This window comes from Scylla paramamosain, chromosome 30 (genome assembly GCF_035594125.1).
Source record: "Scylla paramamosain isolate STU-SP2022 chromosome 30, ASM3559412v1, whole genome shotgun sequence".
In the NCBI taxonomy this organism is placed as follows: Eukaryota; Metazoa; Arthropoda; class Malacostraca; order Decapoda; family Portunidae; genus Scylla; species Scylla paramamosain.
This window is the reverse complement of record NC_087180.1, coordinates 4,300,193-4,320,866: the sequence shown is the minus strand read 5'-3', so window position 1 is coordinate 4,320,866 and position 20,674 is coordinate 4,300,193. Positions and strand designations below refer to the sequence as shown.

At 31.5% G+C, this 20,674-nt stretch overlaps 1 protein-coding gene across 1 annotated transcript; it reads left to right on the top strand.

Annotated features, from left to right (window-relative positions):
• Positions 1 to 4,594: 4,594 nt before the first annotated feature.
• On the top strand, positions 4,595 to 5,623 carry LOC135116066 (uncharacterized). The gene is made up of 3 exons (XM_064033276.1): positions 4,595 to 4,751; positions 5,167 to 5,339; positions 5,609 to 5,623. The coding sequence occupies exons 1-3, from the start codon at positions 4,595 to 4,597 to the stop codon at positions 5,621 to 5,623; spliced, it is 345 nt and encodes a 114-aa protein (XP_063889346.1).
• Positions 5,624 to 20,674: the final 15,051 nt, after the last annotated feature.

Sequence of the window (20,674 nt, the reverse complement as noted above, 5' to 3'; positions counted from 1 at the left end):
AAGAAGCTGAAACACTCAACACTCTAAACCAAACTTCTTGTCCTATCCACTCCTATGCTGATGATACCACCCTGCACTTTTCCACGTCTTTTCATAGACGTCCAACCCTTCAGGAGGTAAACATATCACGCAGGGAAACCACAGAACGCCTGACTTCTGATCTTTCTAAAATTTCTGATTGGGGCAGAGCAAACTTGGTATTGTTCAATGCCTCAAAAACTCAATTCCTCCATCTATCAACTCGACACAACCTTCCAGACAACTCTTCTCCAATGACACTCAACTGTCCCCCTCTTCTACACTGAACATCCTCGGTCTGTCCTTTACTTATAATCTGAACTGGAAACTTCACATCTCATCTCTAGCTAAAACAGCTTCTATGAAGTTAGGTGTTCTGAGACGTCTCCGCCAGTTTTTTTCACCCCCCCAGCTACTAACTCTGTACAAGGGCCTTATCCGTCCATGTATGGAGTATGCTTCACATGTCTGGGGGGTTTCCACTCATACTGCTCTTCTAGACAGGGTGGAATCAAAAGCTTTTCGTCTCATCAACTCCTCTCCTCTAACTGACTGTCTTCAGCCTCTCTCTCACCGCCGCAATGTTGCACATCTAGCTGTCTTCTACCGCTATTTTCATGTTAACTGCTCTTCTAATCTTGCTAACTGCATGCCTCTCCTCCTTCCACGGCCTCGCTGCACAAGACTTTCTTCTTTCTCTCACCCCTATTATGTCCACCTCTCTAACGCAAGAGTTAACCAGTATTCTCAATCATTCATCCCTTTCTCTGGTAAACTCTGGAACTCCCTGCCTGCTTCTGTATTTCCACCTTCTTATGACTTGAATTCCTTCAAGAGGGAGGTTTCAAGACACTTATCCACCAATTTTTGACCACTGCCTTGACCCTTTTATGGGACTGGCATTTCAGTGGGCTTTTTTTTTTATTAGATTTTTGTTGCCCTTGGCCAGTATCCTTCCTACATAAAAAAAAAATATATATATATATATATATATATATATATATATATATATATATATATATATATATATATATATATATATATATATATATATATATATATATATATATATATATATATATATATATATACGTTTTTTAATAATATTGTTTGGTATTCCCATATAGGGTGATTTCCATACATTTTAGCGTTTTGGTGCATAATATGCTTATAAATACTCCAAAGATATCTATCTGGAAATATAATTTATTTTCCCCATATACGAGTATAGTGTTTTGCATGGATTTTTTTTGGCAGTTTGGTACCTAACAATCCAAAAAATAAATAAATAAATCAAAATAAACGTTTTTGGTAATATTCTGTTTTTCCATATATAATGAAATTAAAGTTTTTGCATTTTTGACACTAAGCTGAAAAACACTCATAACACACTTTTTTCGTAATATCTTTCAGTTTAAAAAAATAGGATATTTTGCATGAATTTACGCATTTTCGTACATATGAAAAACACTCATAACACGTTTTTATAATGTTTTTCTTTTCTGCATATAGAGTGCTATTGAGGGTTTTGTTACTTAAGGAGGTCAATAACATTCATAATACCCGTTTCTCGTTATGTTTCACCATATAGGGTACATTTCATGCATTTTTCCGTTTCTCTTCCTACACTCACAATACACTTTTTTTTTGTAATGTTACTGTTTCAAAATAATGGGTGTTTTGCATGAATTTTAGAGTTTTGGTACGTAACAAGCTCGAAAACACTCAAAAGACACATTTTTGGTAATGTTGTTTGGTATTGAAAATAGGGTGCTTTCCATGCATTTTAGCGTTTTGTTGCCTAAAACGCTCATAACCCTAAAAGACACGTTTCTGGTAATTTCGCTTCGTTTCCTTAAATAGAGTGCTTTGCATGCATTTTACCGTTTTGGTACCTTAATAATGTAAAAAAAAAAAAAAAACACCCAAAATACACGTTTTTTCATAATGTTATTCAGTTTGTCCATATGGAGTGCTATCCAACGCGTTTTTGCGTTTTTAGTACCTAACAAGTTCAAAAACACTCCTAATACACGTTTCTAGTAATGTCCTTTTGTTTACCTATATAGGGTACTACGTATGCATTTTTTCGTTTATGTACATAAGTTGAAAAACACTCAAAAATTTTGTGATGTTACTTTGTCTCAACTATGGGTATTTTCCATAGTTTAAGCTCTTTTCGTAAATAAGCTCCTCAAAACACTGAAAAGGAAAATTTTTGGTAGTGTTTTGTTTTTCCCATATAGAATGCTTGTTGTTGTTTAACTTGTACAAAAAACACTCATACGATACGTTTCTTGTAATGTAGTTTCATTTCAACACAGAAGGGGCTTTACATGTATTTTGGCGTTTTGCTTTCTAAGAATGTGAAAAAAAACTCAAAATAGACATTTTTGTATTTTTTTTTCTGTTTTACCATATAGAGTGCTATTAATTCGTTTTAGCGTTTTCTTCCCTAAGAAGCTTAAAAGTACTCAAAATACACTTCCCGCGTAATGTTCTCTTGTTTCCCGATGTGATGTACTTTAAGTACATTTTGGCGTTTTTTTACGTAAGAAGCTCATAAACACTAAAAATACACGTTTCTGGTAACGTTTATGCGTTTCTCTTTAAAGCGTGTTTTCCATGTGTTTTAGCGTTTTAGTACGTAAGTAGCTAAAAAAAGACATGTCAAAAGACACGTTGTAGGATTTTTTTTTTTTTTTTAGTGACACGTAGGATTTTTTTTTTTTTTTTCAAGTGTGTTTTCAATGCTTTTTAGTGCTATCTTGCCGAACACGCTTCAAAAGACATTAAGAAGACATGGTTCTGGAAGTGGAGTTTCAGTTCACCACAGAGGGTACACTGGATGCATTTTGGCGTTTTGGTACCTAAGAATGTGAAAAACTCAAAATAATGATAATTATAACAGAATACACGTTTTATATATATATATATATATATATATATATATATATATATATATATATATATATATATATATATATATATATATATATATATATATATATATATATATATATATATATATATATATATAATATTCTCTCTTCCATATAGAGTGGTACCTAAGTAACTCAAAAGCACTAAATATGCATGAAGGGTATTTGCATGCGTTTTACCGCTTTAGTACATAAGAAGCTCAAAACACTCAATAAAACATCTTTTTCGTAATGTTATTTGGTATTCCCTCATAGAGTAATTTCCTTGCATTTTAGTGTTTTCCTGTATAACACGCTTATAAACACTCAAAATACACGTTTATGGAAATGTCGTTTCTTTTCCCCATATAGGGTGCTTTGCATACATTTTGTCAGTTTGGTACCTAACAATGTAAAAAACAAAAAATGCTCCTTTTTGCTAAGGTCGTGTTATATTGTGTTATTGAAGTGTTTTTGCGTTTTGTAGCCTCAGGAGCTCAAAAACGCTCATAATACATGTTTCTCGTAACGTCTTTTCGTTATTCCATATAGGATACTTTTCATGAATTTTCGCGTTTTTTGTACATAACAATGTGAATAATACACGTTTTTGGTAATGTTTTTATGTTTCTACATATAGAGAGTGCTAATAACATGTAGGAGAAAGTGGTAATGGATATGAAAGAGTCCATAGTGGAATGGGTTTCGGATGACGAAATGTAGAAGGTGAGCGATTACTCGAAATGGCAGAAGCAGCAGAAATTATGATATTGAATACTTGGTTCAAGAAGAGACAAAACCATCTAATAACATATAAAAGCGGTCAGAGTGAGACACAGATTGACTACATCCTGGTAAGAAGAGAAGAGAAACTACTTGTAATGGATTGCAAAGTTATACCTGGAGAACCAGTGGTGACGCAACATGGATTATTAGTAGCAGATTTTAGGATGAAAAGTGGAAGGAAGACAAGGAAAGAAGAAAGAAAAAAGAAGATTAAAGTCTGGGAGCTGAAAAGTTAAAAGAAGAATGAGTTTAGAAACAAAGTTGAAGAAACGTTCAGGGAAAGACATAGAACTGGCAGCTTACCAGAAACAGCAGAGGAGGTGTGGGAAGATATGAAAGATATATTAGTAACAAAAGCAACAGAGATTTGTGGTAAACCAAAAGAAGAGAAAGATACATGGTGGTGGAATGATGAGGTTCAAGCTGCAATAAAGGATAAGAAGTTAGCACTAAAACAAATGAAAGACATTGAGAATGACACCACTAAAGAAAATTACAGACAAGCCAAGAAGCAAGCAAAAAGAGCAGTAGCCAGAGCAAAGAGTAATACATACAGAGATTGTTATAAGAGGCTGGATACACCAGACGGAGAGAAGATTATATACAGAGTAGCGAAGGTAAGAAATGAAATGAGGAAAGATGTTGGTGAAGTAGCAATAGTAAAGGACATTCGTATGATGGAAGAGGACATAAAAAGATGGCAGGAATATTTCTCAAACTTGTTAAACATGGAAAATGAATATGAAGAACTGAGTGAAACATTACCAGTGGAAGGGCCAATACCCAACATAAGTAGAAGGGAAGTAGATTAAGCCATAAAGAAGGGAAAGGCTAACAAGGCAGGAGAAAAATTTGAAGTAACAATAGAAATGATTAAACCACTGGGAGAGTTTGGAGTGGAGTGGATATACGCATTGTTAGAAAAGATTTCGAGCACGGATAAAATGCCTGAAGACTGGAAGGAAAGTAGAATGGTTAAGTTGTATAAGCAAAAAGGAGATATATTGAGTTGTGAAAACTACAGAGGTATTAAGCTGTTGGAGCATAGTCTGAAAATACTAGAGAGAGTGATAGAAGGGAGACTGAAAGAGATGGTCAAAATACACAACCACCAATTTGGATATATGAGGGGATTGAACACTGTAGATGTAACATTTATTGTGCAACAGATACAGGAAAAATATCTAGAAGGAAACAGAAAGGTGTATTGGTGTTTTCTGGACTTGCAGAAGGCGTTTGACAGGGTGCCTAGGAAAGTATTGTACTGGAGTTTTAGAAAGAGAGGAGTGCCAGAAAAGATAAGACTAGTGAAAATGATGTATGAGGGAACAAAAAAAGAAAAAAAAAACAGTGCAGACAAGGTATGGAGAAATGGAATCCTTCCCAGTTGAAGTAGGACTCCATCAGGGATCAGCTTTGAGTCCTTTTCTCTTTCTCATAGTGTTGGACACAATAACGATGGATGTGAGAGACAATGAGGACTTGTGGGAGTTGCTGTTCGCCGACGACCTAGTCATCATTGCGGACACAAAGGAAGAGTTACAGGAGAGATATTTGTTTTGGAAAGGCAACCTGGAGAGAAAGGGAATGAAAGTGAGCACACAAAAGACAGAGGTAATGATAAGCAACAGAGAAGGTTATGAGGAAATAAATGTAACATCAGAGGATGGCATAAGATTGAAGCAAAACAAGAGAGTTCAAATACCTAGGATCAATAATTGCAGAAGAAGGAGAAACAGAAAAAGCAGTTAGACAAAGAATAAAAGCTGGATGGGAAAAATGGAGGGAGGTGAGTGGAGTAACCTTAGATAAGAAAATACCATTGAAGCTGAGAATGAAGATATACAGAAGTGTGTTGAGACCAGTACTTCTGTATGGTGCAGAGACATGGTCTTTAAGGAAGAAAGAGGAAGGCATTCTGGAGAGAACGGAGATGAGGATGTTGAGATGGATGGCTGGCATTTCACTGATAGAAAGGAGACAAAGTGAAGATATTAAAAAGAATGTGTGGAATATGTAATATCAAGGAGAAGGCAAGAGAAGCACGACTAAGATATTTTGGACGCGCGATAAGGAGAGAAGAGGATGAACCAGTGAGGAAGGCAATTATGATGGAGGTTAAGGGGAGAAGGAAGGTTGGGAGACAGAGAATGGAGAGGCGTAATAAGGAGAGATATGATCAAGCTGGGAGTGCAAGAAGATGATGCAATGGATAGAAACAGATGGAGAAGGATAACTCGAGCGGCTGACCCTGCAATACAGTGGGATTAAGGTCGTATGAAGAAGATAAAGAGAGTGCTATTGAGCTTTTTGTCATTTAGGAAAATCAATAACATTCATAACACACGTTCCTGAAAATATTGTTTTGTTTCACCATATACCATATACTAGGAACTTTACATGCATTTTCCCGTTTCTTTGACTAACAGGCTAAAAACACTGAAAATGAGATTTTTTTTTGTTGTTTTATTTCTCCATAATGGGTGTTTTTAATGATTTCTAGTGTTTTGGTGCGTAAAAAAAAACACAAAAACACTTAAAAGCTTTTTTTTTTTGTAATTTTGTTTTCTATTCCAAAATATGATGCTTTCTATTCTTTTTACTGTTTTGATAATGTCGCTTCGTTTCTCTATATAGATTTCTTCGCATGTGTTTTAGCCTTTTGGACCTAACAATGTGAAAAACACACATAATACACGTTTTATTGTATTTTTTTTTTTTTTCCATATAGAGTATTTTTTACGCGTTTTTGCGTTTTGATACATAAGAAGCTCAGAAACACTAATTTTCACTTTTCTCATAAAGTGTTTTAGATTCCCCATGTACAATGGTTTGCATGGATTTTGCCTTTTTGGTACCTAACGAGTTCAAACACTTACAATACACGTAACATTGTTCTGTTTCTTCAAATCAGTTGTTTTGTATGCATTTTGACGCTTCATTTTTACCTAAAAAGGTAAAAAAAAAAAAAAATCAAAATACACGTTTTCGTAATATTTATCTGTTTCTCCATATAGACTGCTTTTTAATGAGTTTTAGGGTTTTGGGACCGAAGAAGATCAGAAACATTCATTATACACGTTTCTTATAATATCGTTTTATTTCCCAGTACATAGTATTTTGCATGCATTTTGCCCTTATTCTATGTAAAAAGTAAAAAAAAACACTGAAAATCCACGATTTTTGTAATGTCATTCTATTTATTCATAAGGAATGTTTTGCATATGTTTGAGTGTGTGATGAAGCTTAAAAAGACACAAAAGGCACGTTTTTCTTAATGTTGATTTGTATTCCCATATAGAGTGCTTTCCATGCTTTTTAGCGTTTTGGTGCTTAACACGCTCAAAAACACGCAAAAGATACGTTTCTGGTATTCACATTTCGTTTCTTCATATAGATTTTTTTTTTTCCATGTAATTTGTTGTTTTGGTATCTAACAATGTGAAAAACACATTTTTCGAAATGTTCTGTTTCCCCATATTTTAATGTTGTTCACACGCTTTATGATTTTGGTACCTAAGAATCTAAAAAACACTTTTCTCACAATATATTTTTTTTAATCATGCATTTTCACGTTTCTGTTCCTTACGAAGCTATAAAATACTCAAAAATACACATTTTTGGTAAGAGCTAAGTTTTGCATGCCTTTTAGCTTTTGGACGTAAACACTCCTAAACACTCCAAAGACACGTTTGCGGTAATGTTGTTTTGCATTCTATTCACATGTAGTGTGATTTCCATGCTTTTTTGACATTTTGGTGCCTAATACGTTGAAAAACAATCAAACGGCATCTTTTTAGTTATTATTATTATTATTTTTTTTTTCACCACGTAGAGTAATTTGTATTTATCTTGGCGTTTTGTAACCTAACACTCAAAATAAACGTTGATAGTATTGTTGTTCTCTTTCTCAATATAGAGAAAAAATGAGCTTCTTAGGTACCAAAACGCTAAAAGACATGAATAACATTCTATATGTAGAAAAGAAGATTACTAAAAATGTGTATTTTGAGTAATTTCATAGCGTTTCGTACCAAAACGCCAAAAATCTCCAAAAACATTAACAATACACGTTTCTCGCAATGTGCTTTTCTTTCCCCATGTTGGGTGCTTCGCATGCACTTATGCGTTTTGGTAATTAAAAATGTAAAAAGCACTCAAAATAGACATTTTTGGGGATGTGTTCTACATATATATCTATACACTTTAGAGTTTTAGAACCTAAGAATTTCAAATACACTTAAAATGCACAATTCTCGTAATGTCTATTCGTGTCCCTATATTGGATACTTTCCATGCATTTTTTTTTGCGTTTTTGTACGAAAGAAGCTGAAAACACTCATAATACTTGTTTTTTGATAAAACAAGTATTATGAGTGTTTTCAGTTTCTTTCATACGTTATTCTCCTTCTCCATAAAGAGTGTTTTTGCAAGAATTTCAGCGTTTTAGAACAGATGTAGCTCAAGAACACACAAAAAAAAACGTTTTTTGTATATATATATATATATATATATATATATATATATATATATATATATATATATATATATATATATATATATATATATATATATATATATATATATATATATATATATATATATATATATATATATATATATATATATATATATATATATATATATATATTTTTTTTTTTTTTTTTTTTTTTTTTTTTTGTTGTTTTCCTAACACTCAAAAGACACGTTTCTTAAAATGTCATTTCTTTTCGCCGTATAAGACGCTTTGGATGCATTTTGGCGTTTTGGTACCTAACCATGTAAAATACGTTGAAAATAAACGTTTTTATTAATGTTATTCTGTTTCTCTATATAGAGTGCTATTTATGTGTTTTAGTGTTTTGGTGCCTAAGAAGCTTTGGTACCTAAGACGTCTCTGGTAATGTCCTTTCATTTCCCCATATAAGGTACATTGCCTGTATTTTCCGTTTTTCCATGTAAAAAGCACAAAAAAAAAAAAACTTTTGTTTTTCGTAATGATTTTATCTTATTCCTAAAGTGTTTGCATGTGTTTTAGCGTTTTGGTTTTTATAAGTTCAATAACACTGAAAAGACACATATAGGGTGATTTCCACTTTTTTTTTGCGTTTTCGTCCATAATTCTCTCGAAAACACTCAAAAGACATGTTTCTGGTAATGTCTTTTCGTTTCCCCATATAGAGAGCTTTACATGGATTTTGGCGCTTTGGTACCTAATAATATAAAAAGCAATTAGAATACACGTTTTTGGTAATGTTGTTCTTTTTCTCGATGTAGATATGCTATTCATGTATTTTAGCTTTTAGTACCTAAGAAGCTCAAAACTCCCATAATACACTATTCTCGTAATGTCTTTTAGTTTCGTCATATTTGCATGCATTTTTTTTTCACTTTCTATGTAACAAAAACTCTTAAAATACACGTTTTCGGTAAAGATATACTGTTTCTCAGTATCACCTTCAAATCACTTAAGAGACACGTTTTTGGTAATATTGTTTTGTTTTCCTTTATAGGGTTTTTTCCATGTTTTTTTTTCCTAACACGCTCATAAACACTCCAAAGACTCGTTTCTGGATATTTTTTTTTTTTTTTTGCACCATTAGGGTATTTTGCATGTTTTTTTTTTTGTTTTTTTTCATTTTGGTACCTATTAATATGAAATACACTCAAAATATACGTTTTTTGTTATGTGGTTCTGTTTCTCCATATAGAAAGCTCTTCATTCGTTTTAGGTTTTAGGTACCTGTGAAGTTGATAAATATTTATAACAAAATTTCCTCGTAATATCCCTTCGTTTTCCCATATAGGACACTTTACATGCATATTGGCTTTTTTTTTTATACGTAAGAATCTCCAAAATACTGGAAATACTTTTTTTTCGGTAATGTTATTTTTATTCACAAATGGTCGTTCCAGGCATTTTAGAGTTTTTGTACGTAAAGAATTTAAAAAAACACTCAAAAGACACGTTTTTCGTAATACTGTTTTCTATTTACATATAAGGTGCTTTCAATATTTATTTATTTATTTATTTATTTATTTTATTTATTTATTTATTTTATTTTATTTTTATTTTTTATTTTTTTTTTAGCGTTTTGGTGCCTTGGACGCTCATATACATTCAGGAGACACGTTTTCTTTTCCTATAGAAGGTGCATGACATGCATTTTGGCGTTTTTGTCCCCGACTGTAAAAAAAACCCTACACTACACTACTGTATTTACATGCGTATTAGTCTCTTTGTATGTAAGGTGAAAAACACTCAAAACACACATTTTTGGTAATGTTTTCTCTTCGTATATAGGGTGCTTTCCATGCTTTTTAACATTTTCGTGTGTAACCTGTAGAAAAAAAAATCAAAATATACTTTTTGGTAATGTTATCCCGTTTGTCCATATAGAGTGCTATTCATGTGTTTTAGCACAAAAATAAAAAAAAGACACTCATAATAAACGATTCATGTAATGTCTATTCTTTTCTGCATTAATGGTAGTTTGCATGCTTTTTGGAATTTTCCTACGTAACAAGCTGAAAAATTTTAAAATTCTTCATTTTGGTAATAATATTCCATTTCTCCATAACAAATATTTTTGCATGCGTTTTAGCATTTTGGAACATAAGAATTTCTAAAACACTCAACAGACACGTTTTTGGTAATGCTTTGTATTACCATATAGGGTGATTTCCATGCTTTTTATCGCTTTGATATCCTAACAAGCGTTTTGATAGGTAATAAATAAAAAAAAAATAAAAAAACACTCAAAAGATAAATTTTTCGTAATGTAATCCTTTATAAGGTGATTTCTATGAATTTTTTTACGTTTTTGTGCCTAACACTATCAACAAACACTCACAAAACACGTTTCCGGTAATTTCGTCCGTTTCCCCATATACGTGGCTCTCCATGAATTTCGGCCTTTTGGTATTTACTAATGTGAAAATCACTCAAAATGCACGTTTTTTGGTAATGTTGTTCTGTTTCTAAATATAGAGTCCCATTCATGTATTTTTTTATTTATTTATTTTTTTCATATTGAGTGTTATTCATGCGTTTTAGAGTTTTGATAACGATGAAGCATAAAAATACTCATAATACACGTTTCTCGTAATGTCTTTTCGTTTCCCCATATTGAATACTTTGCATGCTTTTTTTTGCGTTTTTGTGCGTAATAGGCTCAAAAACATTCAAAATCCTTGTTTTTGGTAATATTATTCTATCTCTACATAAAAGGTGTTTTTACATGCGTTTTAGCCTTTTCGTATGTTAGGTGAAAAACACTCAAAACACACGTTTTTGATAATGTTTTCTATTCGTATATAGGCTGCTTTCTATGCTTTTTTAACATTTTCGTGTGTAACCTGTAGAAAAAAAAATCAAAATATACTTTTCTTGTATGCCATTTAGTTTCCCCATGAAAAGGGCTAACAATGTGAGTACCTATTAATGTGAAAAACACTCAATTTACACGTTTGGGAACGTTGTTGTTTCTTCGTATAGAAGGATATTGTTGCGTTTTTGCGTTTGGTGCCAAAAAAGTTCAAAATCAATCATAATACACGTTTCTCATGTCATTTCGTCTCTTAATATAGGGTAAACTCATGTATTTTGGCGTTTTTTTTTACGTAAGCAGCTCAAAAACACTGGAAAATAGTTGATATTGGTAATGTTATTCTGTTTTTCAATAAAGTGTATTTTGCAAGCGTTTCAGAGTTTTGGTGAGTATGAAGTTCAAAGACACTCAAAAGACGGTTTTTGTAATGTTGTTTTTGTATTCACAAATAGGGTGATTTTAATTCTATTTAGCGTTTTAGTGTCATACAAGATCAAGAACACTCAAAAGACAGGGTTTTGGTAATGTCGTTTTGTTTCCCTATATAGGAGATATTGCATGCATTTTGAGGTTTTGGTACCAAACAATATAAAAAATACTCAAAATGCACGTTTTTGGTAATGTTCTGTTTCTCCATATAGAGTGCTATTCATGCGTTTTATGATTTTGATACCTAAGAACCCCCAAAAAAACTCAAAAACACCCCAAATACACGTTTTTAATAGAAATATACTTTTTCCATGAAGGGCGTTTTACATACGTTTTAGTGTTTTGGTAAGTAGGTCAAAACACTAAAACGAGACTTTTTTTTTCTTTCTGTTTTACTTATAAGGTGTTTTCCATGCTTTTTAGTATTTTGGTTCCTAGCGCGGTCATAAACACTCAAAAGTAATGTTTCTGGAAATCTCGTTTTTTTCCCAATATAAGATGTTTTGTATGCTTTTTGGCTGTTTGGTACCTAACAAAGTGAAAAACACCCAAAATACTTGTTTTAAGTTATGCTATTATGTTTCTCTATAAAAGATGTTTTGCATGCGTTTAAGCGTTTTTGATACATAAGTGGTTCAAAAACAGTCAAAAGACACATTTTTGCTGATGTTTTATTTTTCCAAACGAGGTGATATCCATGCTTTTCAACGTTTATTGTGCCTAACACGTTGAAAACTCTCAAAAGACACGGTTCTGTTTATGTCATTTCCTTTCCCCACATTTGCATGCATTTTGGCGTTTGGTGCCTAACAATGGGAATAAAACTCAAAATACGTCTTTGGTAATAATTTTTTTTCGCCATACAGAGTGCCATTCATGGATTTTAACGTTTTTGGTTCCTAAGAAAATAACTCTCATAATGCACGTTTCTCTTCATATCATTTTCTTACCCCATAAATGGGAATAAAACTCAAAATACGTCTTTGGTAATATATTTTTTTTTTCGCCATACAGAGTGCTATTCATGCATTTAAACGTTTTTGGTTCCTAAGAAAATAACTCTCATATTGCACGTTTCTCTTCATATCATTTTCTTACCCCATAAAGAGTACTTTTCATGCATTTTAGATTTTTTGTACGTAACAAGCTCAAAACTTTGAAAATACACGTTTTTGATAAAGTTATGCTTTTTCTTCATAAAGGGTATTTTGCCTGCGTTTTAGCGTTTTGGTCCATAATCACTTATCAATCACGTTACTTAAAATGTTTCCTTTCTCCATATAAGGTGATTTACATGCATTTTGGCTTTTTGGTACCTAACAGTGTGAAATACACTCAAATTACACGTTTTTTTGGTACTGTTATTTTGTTTTTCCAAATAGAGAATTATTCATGCGCTTTAGCGTTTTGGTACTTGAGAAGCTCAAAAATATTCTTAATACACGTTTCACGTAATGTCTTTTTCTCTTTCCATACAGGTTGCTTTATATACATTTTTTTGTGTTTATGGTAGTAACATGTTCAAAGACAATGAAAAAAAAAATGTTTTTGGTAACAAAAACATAAAGGGTGTTTTGCGTGCGTTTTTGCATTTTGGCATGTACGAGTATATAGCTCCAAATATTTCTAAAGACTCGTTTTTGTTTTTTTCCTAGCTTTTTAGAGTTTTGTTGTCTAACATGCACAAAATACTCAAAAGATACGTTTCTTTAAATGGTGGGTTTTTTTTTTTTCCCATATAGGGCACAATGCATGCATTTTGGCGTTTTGATACTTAACAGTGTAAAAAAACACTCAAAATACACGTTTTTGGTAATATTGTTGTTTCTTCATATTTTGGCACCTAAGAAACTCAAAAATACTCCTAAAATGTCTTTTTCGTTTCCCCAATTTTCCCCCGTTTCATTTAATGTATTGCTATTCTGTTCCTCCACATAAAGTGTTTTTCATGCGTTTCAGCGTTTTGGTACCTAAGAAGCTCAAAAACACTAAAAATACACGTCTCTCGTAATGTTCTTTCGTTTCCCGATGAAATGTATAAGATATTTTGAATGCACTTCGGCTCCAGATTTCCTTTGCATGCATTTTGGCGTTTTGGTACCTAACTGTGAATTACACCTTTTCTTAATATTATTTTGCTTCTTTAAATAGACTGATATTAACGCGTTTTTGGGTTTGGCACCAATAAAAGCTCAAAACTCTTATGACATACATTTCTGTAAATGTCTTTTCGTTTCCACATATAGGATAATTTACTTGCATTTAGGAGCTTTGTACGTAAGAAAACTCAAAACACTCTGAAATAGTTGTTTTTGGTAATGTTATACTGTTTCTAAATAAAGTGTGTTTTTACATGCGTTTTAGCGTTTTTGTACGTATAAACACTCAAAAAGATACGTTTTCCTTAATGTTTTTTTGTATCCCCATATATGGTGAACTCCATGTTTTATAGCTTTTAGGTGCCTAACACGCTCATAAGCAATCAAAAGACATACGTATCTCGTAATGTCGTTTTGTTTCCCCATACAGGAGGAGTTGCATGCATTTTGACGTTTTGGAACCTAATAAAGTGAAAAACACTAATAGTACACGTTTTTGGTCATGTTCTGTTTCTTTTTTATAGTGTTATTCATGTGTTTTAGCCTTTTAATACCTAAGAAGCTCTTAAACACACGTTTCTTGTAATGTGTTTTAGTTCCCTAATCTAGGGTACTTTCTATGCATTTTTGGCTTTTATGTCTGTAAAAATCTCAACAATAATAATATATATATTTTTTTTCATAAAGATCGTTTTTCACACGTTCAAAAAACACTCAAAAGACCCTTTTTGGGGGGAGCATCTCTTTTTGGCTGTATAGTGTGTTTCCCATGCTTTTCAGCAGTTTGGTGCCCAACATGCTCATGAAATTCAAAAGATACGTTTTTTGGGGGGATATCTCGTTTCCTTATCCCATATAGGATGCTTTACATGCATTTTGTCATTTTGGTATCTAACAAAGTGAAATGCACTTAAAATACACGGTTCTGGTAATGTTTTGTTTTCCTCTTCTTTTTTTTTTTTACATATAGAGTGCTACTCACGTGTTTTCCTCTTTTAGTACCTAAGAAGCTCAAAAACATTCATAATGCACGTTTCTTGTGTTATTTTCGTTTCCTCATAAAGAACTACATTTTGACGTTTTTGTACGTAACAAGCTGAAAAACAGGCAAAATACCTGTTTTTTTATAATGTTATTGAATGTTACGGGGTGTTTTGCATGAGTTTTAGGGTTATAGGGTGTTTTGCATGCGTTTTAGTAGATTGGCACGTAGGTAGTTCAAAAATACTGAAAATACAGTAATTTTTTTTTTCCATGTAGGATGCTTTAGATGCTTTTTAGTGTTTTAGTGCCTTACACGCTCATTAACACTCAGAAGACTAGTTTCTTGAAAACTAGTTTCCTTTCCCCATAAAGGGTGCTTTGCATGTATTTTTTTGCGTTTTAATACCGAACAATGTTAAATATACTGAAAATACACTTTTTTGGCAATGTTATTCTGTTTCTCAATATAACATACTATCCATGCTTTTTAGCGTTTTGTTACCTAAGAAGCTCAAATACGAGTAATACATGTTTCTCGTAATATTTTTTCTCGTTTCCCCATATATATATATATATATATATATATATATATATATATATATATATATATATATATATATATATATATATATATATATATATATATATATATATATATATATATATATATATATATATATATATATATATATATATATATATATATATATATATATATATATATATATATATATATATATATATATATATATATATATATATATATATATATATATATATATATATATATATATATATATATATATATATATATATATATATATATATATATATATATATATAACTATTCATTCGTTTTTGTGTTTTGATTCCTTAGAAGTTCAAAACACTCATAGTACATGTTTTTCGTAATGTCTTTTCATTTCTCCTGAGTACCTTACTATCATTTCGGTGTTTTCCTACGTACGATGATCCGAAACACTCAAAATATTTGTTATGAATTATGTTTTTTTGTTTCTTCATTGAAGTTTTTTGCAATCGTTTTGGCGTTTTGATACGTAAACAGCTAAAAACACACACACAAAAAAAATGTTTTTGGTAATCTTGTTTTGTTTTCCCACATAGGATGCTTTTCCTGCTTTTTAGTTTTGGTTTTAGTACGCTGATAAACAGGAAAAGACACGTTCCTGAAAATCTCGTTTCCTTTCCACACATAGGGTGTTTTGGCACCTTTCATTGCGGAATTCACACAAAATACAAGTTTTTGTTAATGTTCTTTTCTCCATATAGGGAATTTTTGGATTTTGGTAATAAAGAAGTTCAAAAAACTAATAATATACGTTTCTTGTTATGTGTTTTCGTTTACTCATATAGAGTACTTTGCATACGTTTTCGAAATTATTTTTACGTAACAATCTCAAAACAATAAAAAAAGAAAAAAAACTTACGTAGGTAGCTAAAAAAAAGCTGAAAAGAAACATTTTTTATAATGTTGTTTTGCTCTCTTATATGGGATGCTTTTGATGCTTTTAGTGTCTAGCACGTTTATAAACACTCAAAAGACATTTTTTTAAATCTCATTTTCTTTCATAATATAGGGTGCTTTACATATATTTTGATATTTAAGAACCTGACAATGTGAAATACAATCAAAATATATGTTTTTTTGTAATGTTGTTCTGTTTCTTCATATGGAGTTTCTTCATATAGATACTTTCTATGCTTTTTGATGTTTTTGTACGTAACAAGATCAAAAACACTTCAAATACTTGTTTTTTAGCAATTTTTTTTCCAGAAACGGTGTTTTCATGCGTTTTACCGTTTTGTTATATAATTAGATGAAAAACACTCAAAAGACTCGTTTTTGGTGTTTTTTTTTTCTTATATAGGGTACTTTATATGCTTTTTGCTTTTTTTTCTGCTTAATACGCTCATAAAGATTAAAAATATATGTATGTGGATATGTTTTTTTTTTTTTTTCCCATATGGTGTGCTCTTATGTGTGTTGGCGTTATGGCACCCAACAATGTAAAATACACTCAAAATACACGTTTTTGGTAATATTGTAGTTTTTCTCCGTATAGAGTGCTATTCAAGCGCTTTGGAGATTTTGTATCTAAGATTCTCAAAAACACTCATAATTCATGTTTCCCGTATTTTTTTTTTTTTTTCTCGTTTACTTATATAAGGTACTTTCCACACTCGAGACAAGTTTATAAAAAATTCCTTTTTCTTTCTCTATATAAGATGCTTTGTATGCATTTTGGCGTAAATGTAAAAAAACACTCCAAATACACGTTGTTCTATTGCTCGATATCGAGTGTTCTTTATGCCTAAAAAGTACAAAAACTCTCACAATAAACTTTTCTCATAATGTCTTTTCGTTTCATCATGTAGAATAATTTTGATGCATTTTGGCATTTTCTACGTAACAAACTTAAAAAAAAAAAAAAAAAAACAATCATTTTTTTTGGATGCATTTCAGCGTTTTGGAACGTAAATAACTAAAAAACACTGAAAAGAGACATTTTTGTTAATATTGTCCTCTTTTCCAATATAGGGTGATTTACTTGCTTTTCATTGTTCTTGACCCTCGCACGATCATAAACACTCAGACGCTTTTTTTGTAAATCTCTTTTCCTTTCCCCATATATGGGGGTTTGCATGTAATTTGGCGTTTTCGTACCTAACAATGTGTGAAATACCCTCAAAATACACGTTTTTCGTAATGTTCTTCTGTTTCTCCATTTAGAGAGCTATTTATTACTTTTAGCATCTTGGTACCTAAGACGCTCAAAAAACACTCAGTGCACGTTTCTTGTTATGCTCTTTCGTTTCCCATATAGGTTAATTTCCATGTATTTTAGCGTTCCTTTACAAAACGAAGTAAATTAAAAACACTTGTTTTTTTTTGTTATATTATTCTCTTTCTCCTTAAACGGTGTTTTGCATGTGTTTAAACATTTTGGTACATAAGTACTAAACACTTTAAGGGTACGTTTTTTTGGTAAACTTGTTTTTTTTTTTTTTTTTTACTATGTAGGATTATTTCTTTTCAGTATTTTGGTTCCTAACAACAGTACCTCTGTACTGATAGAATCAGTACAGAGGTGTTTTGCATGCTTTTTAACGTTTTGTTACGTAAGTAGTTTAAATCACTCAAAAGACACGTTTTTCATAATGTTTTATCTTCGTATATAGAATGTTTTATGTTTTCTAGCGTTTTTCTGGATAATACCCTCATAAAAACTCAAAAGTCACGTTTGTGGAAACGCCATTTTCTTTCCACATATAGTGTGCTTTTCATGCATTTTGTGTCCATGCATTTGCATACATATAGAGTGCTGTTCAGTCTATTTCAAGTTTTTGTTCCTAAGATGCAGAAAAAATTCATAAATACACGTTTCTCGTAATGCCTTTTCGTTTCCTCATATAAGGTAATTTCCATGCTTTTGATATTTTTGTACGTAACAAGCTGAAAAAAAAACACTCAAAATACTTGTTTTTGGGAATGTTATTATCTTTCTCCATAAAGTGTGTTTTCCATGCGTTTTATTGTTTTTGGTACGTAAGAAGATCGAAAACACCCAAAGGACACGTTTTTCGTAATTTCTTAATATATTGGCATACAAGGTGAATTCCATGCTTTTTAGCGTTTTGGTCTCGTACATGCTCAAAACCACTGAAAGGCACGTCTCTGGTAATGTTGTTTCGCTTCCTCATATTGGGGGCTTTGCATGTATTTTACATGGTAATTAACAAAGTAAAAACAATCAAAATACACATTTTCATTAATGTTCTGGTTTTCCATATAAAATATGTTTTAAAATTTTAGTAACGCTTATAATACACGTCTCTGATAATATTCTCTCGTTTCCCTATATAGGTTATTTTGCATGCATTTAAATGCTATATATACTTATGTTTTGTAATATTATTCTGTTTCTACAAGAAGGTTGTTTTGCATGCGTTGATTTAGTATGTAAAAAGTTCAAAAACATTTAAAAGACATCTTTTTCGTAAAGTCGTTTTGTTTTCCCTTATAGGTTGATTTTCATGTTTTTTTTTTTTTTAACGTCATGTTGTTTAACACGTTCAAAACATTCAAAAAACATGTTTCTGGAAATCTTGATTCCTCTCCTCATGTAGGCTTTATTACATGCTTTTTGCCGTTCTGGTACCTAACAATGTGAAATACACTCAATATACACGTTTTTGGTAATGTTGCTCTGTTCCTTCATATAAAGTGTTATTTATCCGTTTTATGGTTTTGGTACCTAAGAAGCTCAAAACACGTCTCTGGTAATGTTCTTTGCTCTTTATATAGGTTATTTTGCATGCATTTTCGTTGTTATTATACATAACATGCTCAACAACACTCAAAATACTTGTTTTTGGTAATGTCATTCTGTTTCTTCGTAAAGAAAGTTTTGCATGCGTTTTAGCGTTAAAAAAAAAAAAAACTGAGAAAAACTAAAAAAAAAAAAAAAAACGTTTTTCGTAATGTTGTTTTCTGATATATGGTGCTTTCCATGCTTTTTAACGGTTTGGTGCCTAATATACACAAAAAAAAAAAACCGCAAAAGATAAATTTCTCAGTGTCGTTTCATTTCTACATATAAGGGGCTTTTCTATGCATTTTGGCGTATTTGTATCAAACAATGTGAAAAACACTCAATTTTTCTTTTCTTTTTTGGTTATGTTCTCTTTCTAAATATAAAGTGGTATCAACGCGTTTTCTGGTTTCCGTAACTGAGATGCTGAAGAACACTCATAATCATAATGGCTTTTTTCTCCATATAGAATTTTTTTGCATGCATTTGGGGCAATTTTCTACGTAACAAGCTGAAAACTATCTAAATACTTGTGTTTGTTAATGTCATTCTGTTTCTCTGTAAAGTGTGTCTTCCTTGAGTTTTGGCATTTTGCTATGTAGGAAGTAAAAAAAAAAAGAAGAAATCAAAAGATGCGTTTTTCGTAATGTTTTGTATAACCATATAGGGTGACTTCCATACTCAAAAACACTCAAAAGACACATATCTGTTAATTTCGTTTCTCTTCCCATTATCGGAGACTTTGGATGCATTTTGGCGTCTTGGTACCTAATAATGTGAAAACACTCAAAATATACTGTTTCGTTTATTTCATTCTGTTTCTCCATATCCAGTGATACTTATTCGTTCTATTTTTTTTTTTTTTTAGCTGAAAACTTTCATAATACATATTCTTCGTAATGTCTTTTAGTTTTCTTATGTATAGTACTTTCTATGCATTTTATAAATTTATCTACGTAACAATCTGAAAACACTGGAAATACACGTTTTTTCGTAAAGATATACTGTTTCCCCATTAAGGGATTTTTGCATGCTTCTCAACATTTTGGTACATAAGTAACTCAAAACAATGAAAAGAGACGTTTTTTGGTAATATTGTTTACTTTTCATATATACGCTGCTTTCCATGTTTTAATCGTTTTGGTGCCTATATCGCTCATAAACACTCATAAGACATGTTTCTGTAAATTTCGTTTCCTTTCCTCATATAGAGTGCTTTGCCTGCATATTTGGGTGTTTTTCCAATGATTATGTTTGTGAAATGAAAAAAAAAAAAAAAGGTTTTCATGTTTCTCCATATAAATTGTTATTGACGCCTTTCATCGATTTGATACCTAAAAAGATTAAAAACGCCCATAATATAGTTTTTTTTTGTAATGTCTTTCGTTTCGAATGCATTTTTGCCTTTTTTCTTTTCTACGTAAAAAGGTAAAAAAAACACTGAAATTAGTTCTTTTAGATAATGTTGTTCTGTTTCTCCATAAAAGGGTGTTATTGAATACATTTTAGTGTATTGGTACGTAAGTACCTAAAAAAACACTCAAAAGACACGTTTTCTTTTCCATATGGTGGGTTTTTCCATGGATTTTGACGTTTTGGTACATAATAATTGGAAAAAAACACCCAAATACATGTTTTTGGTAATGATGCTCTGTTTCTCGATATAGCGTGCTATTCATTCGTTGGAACATTTAAGTATCTATGAAGCTCAAAATACACATCTCTTATAATGTAATTTCGTTTTCCCATATCTTCCTTTGCATAAATTTTGG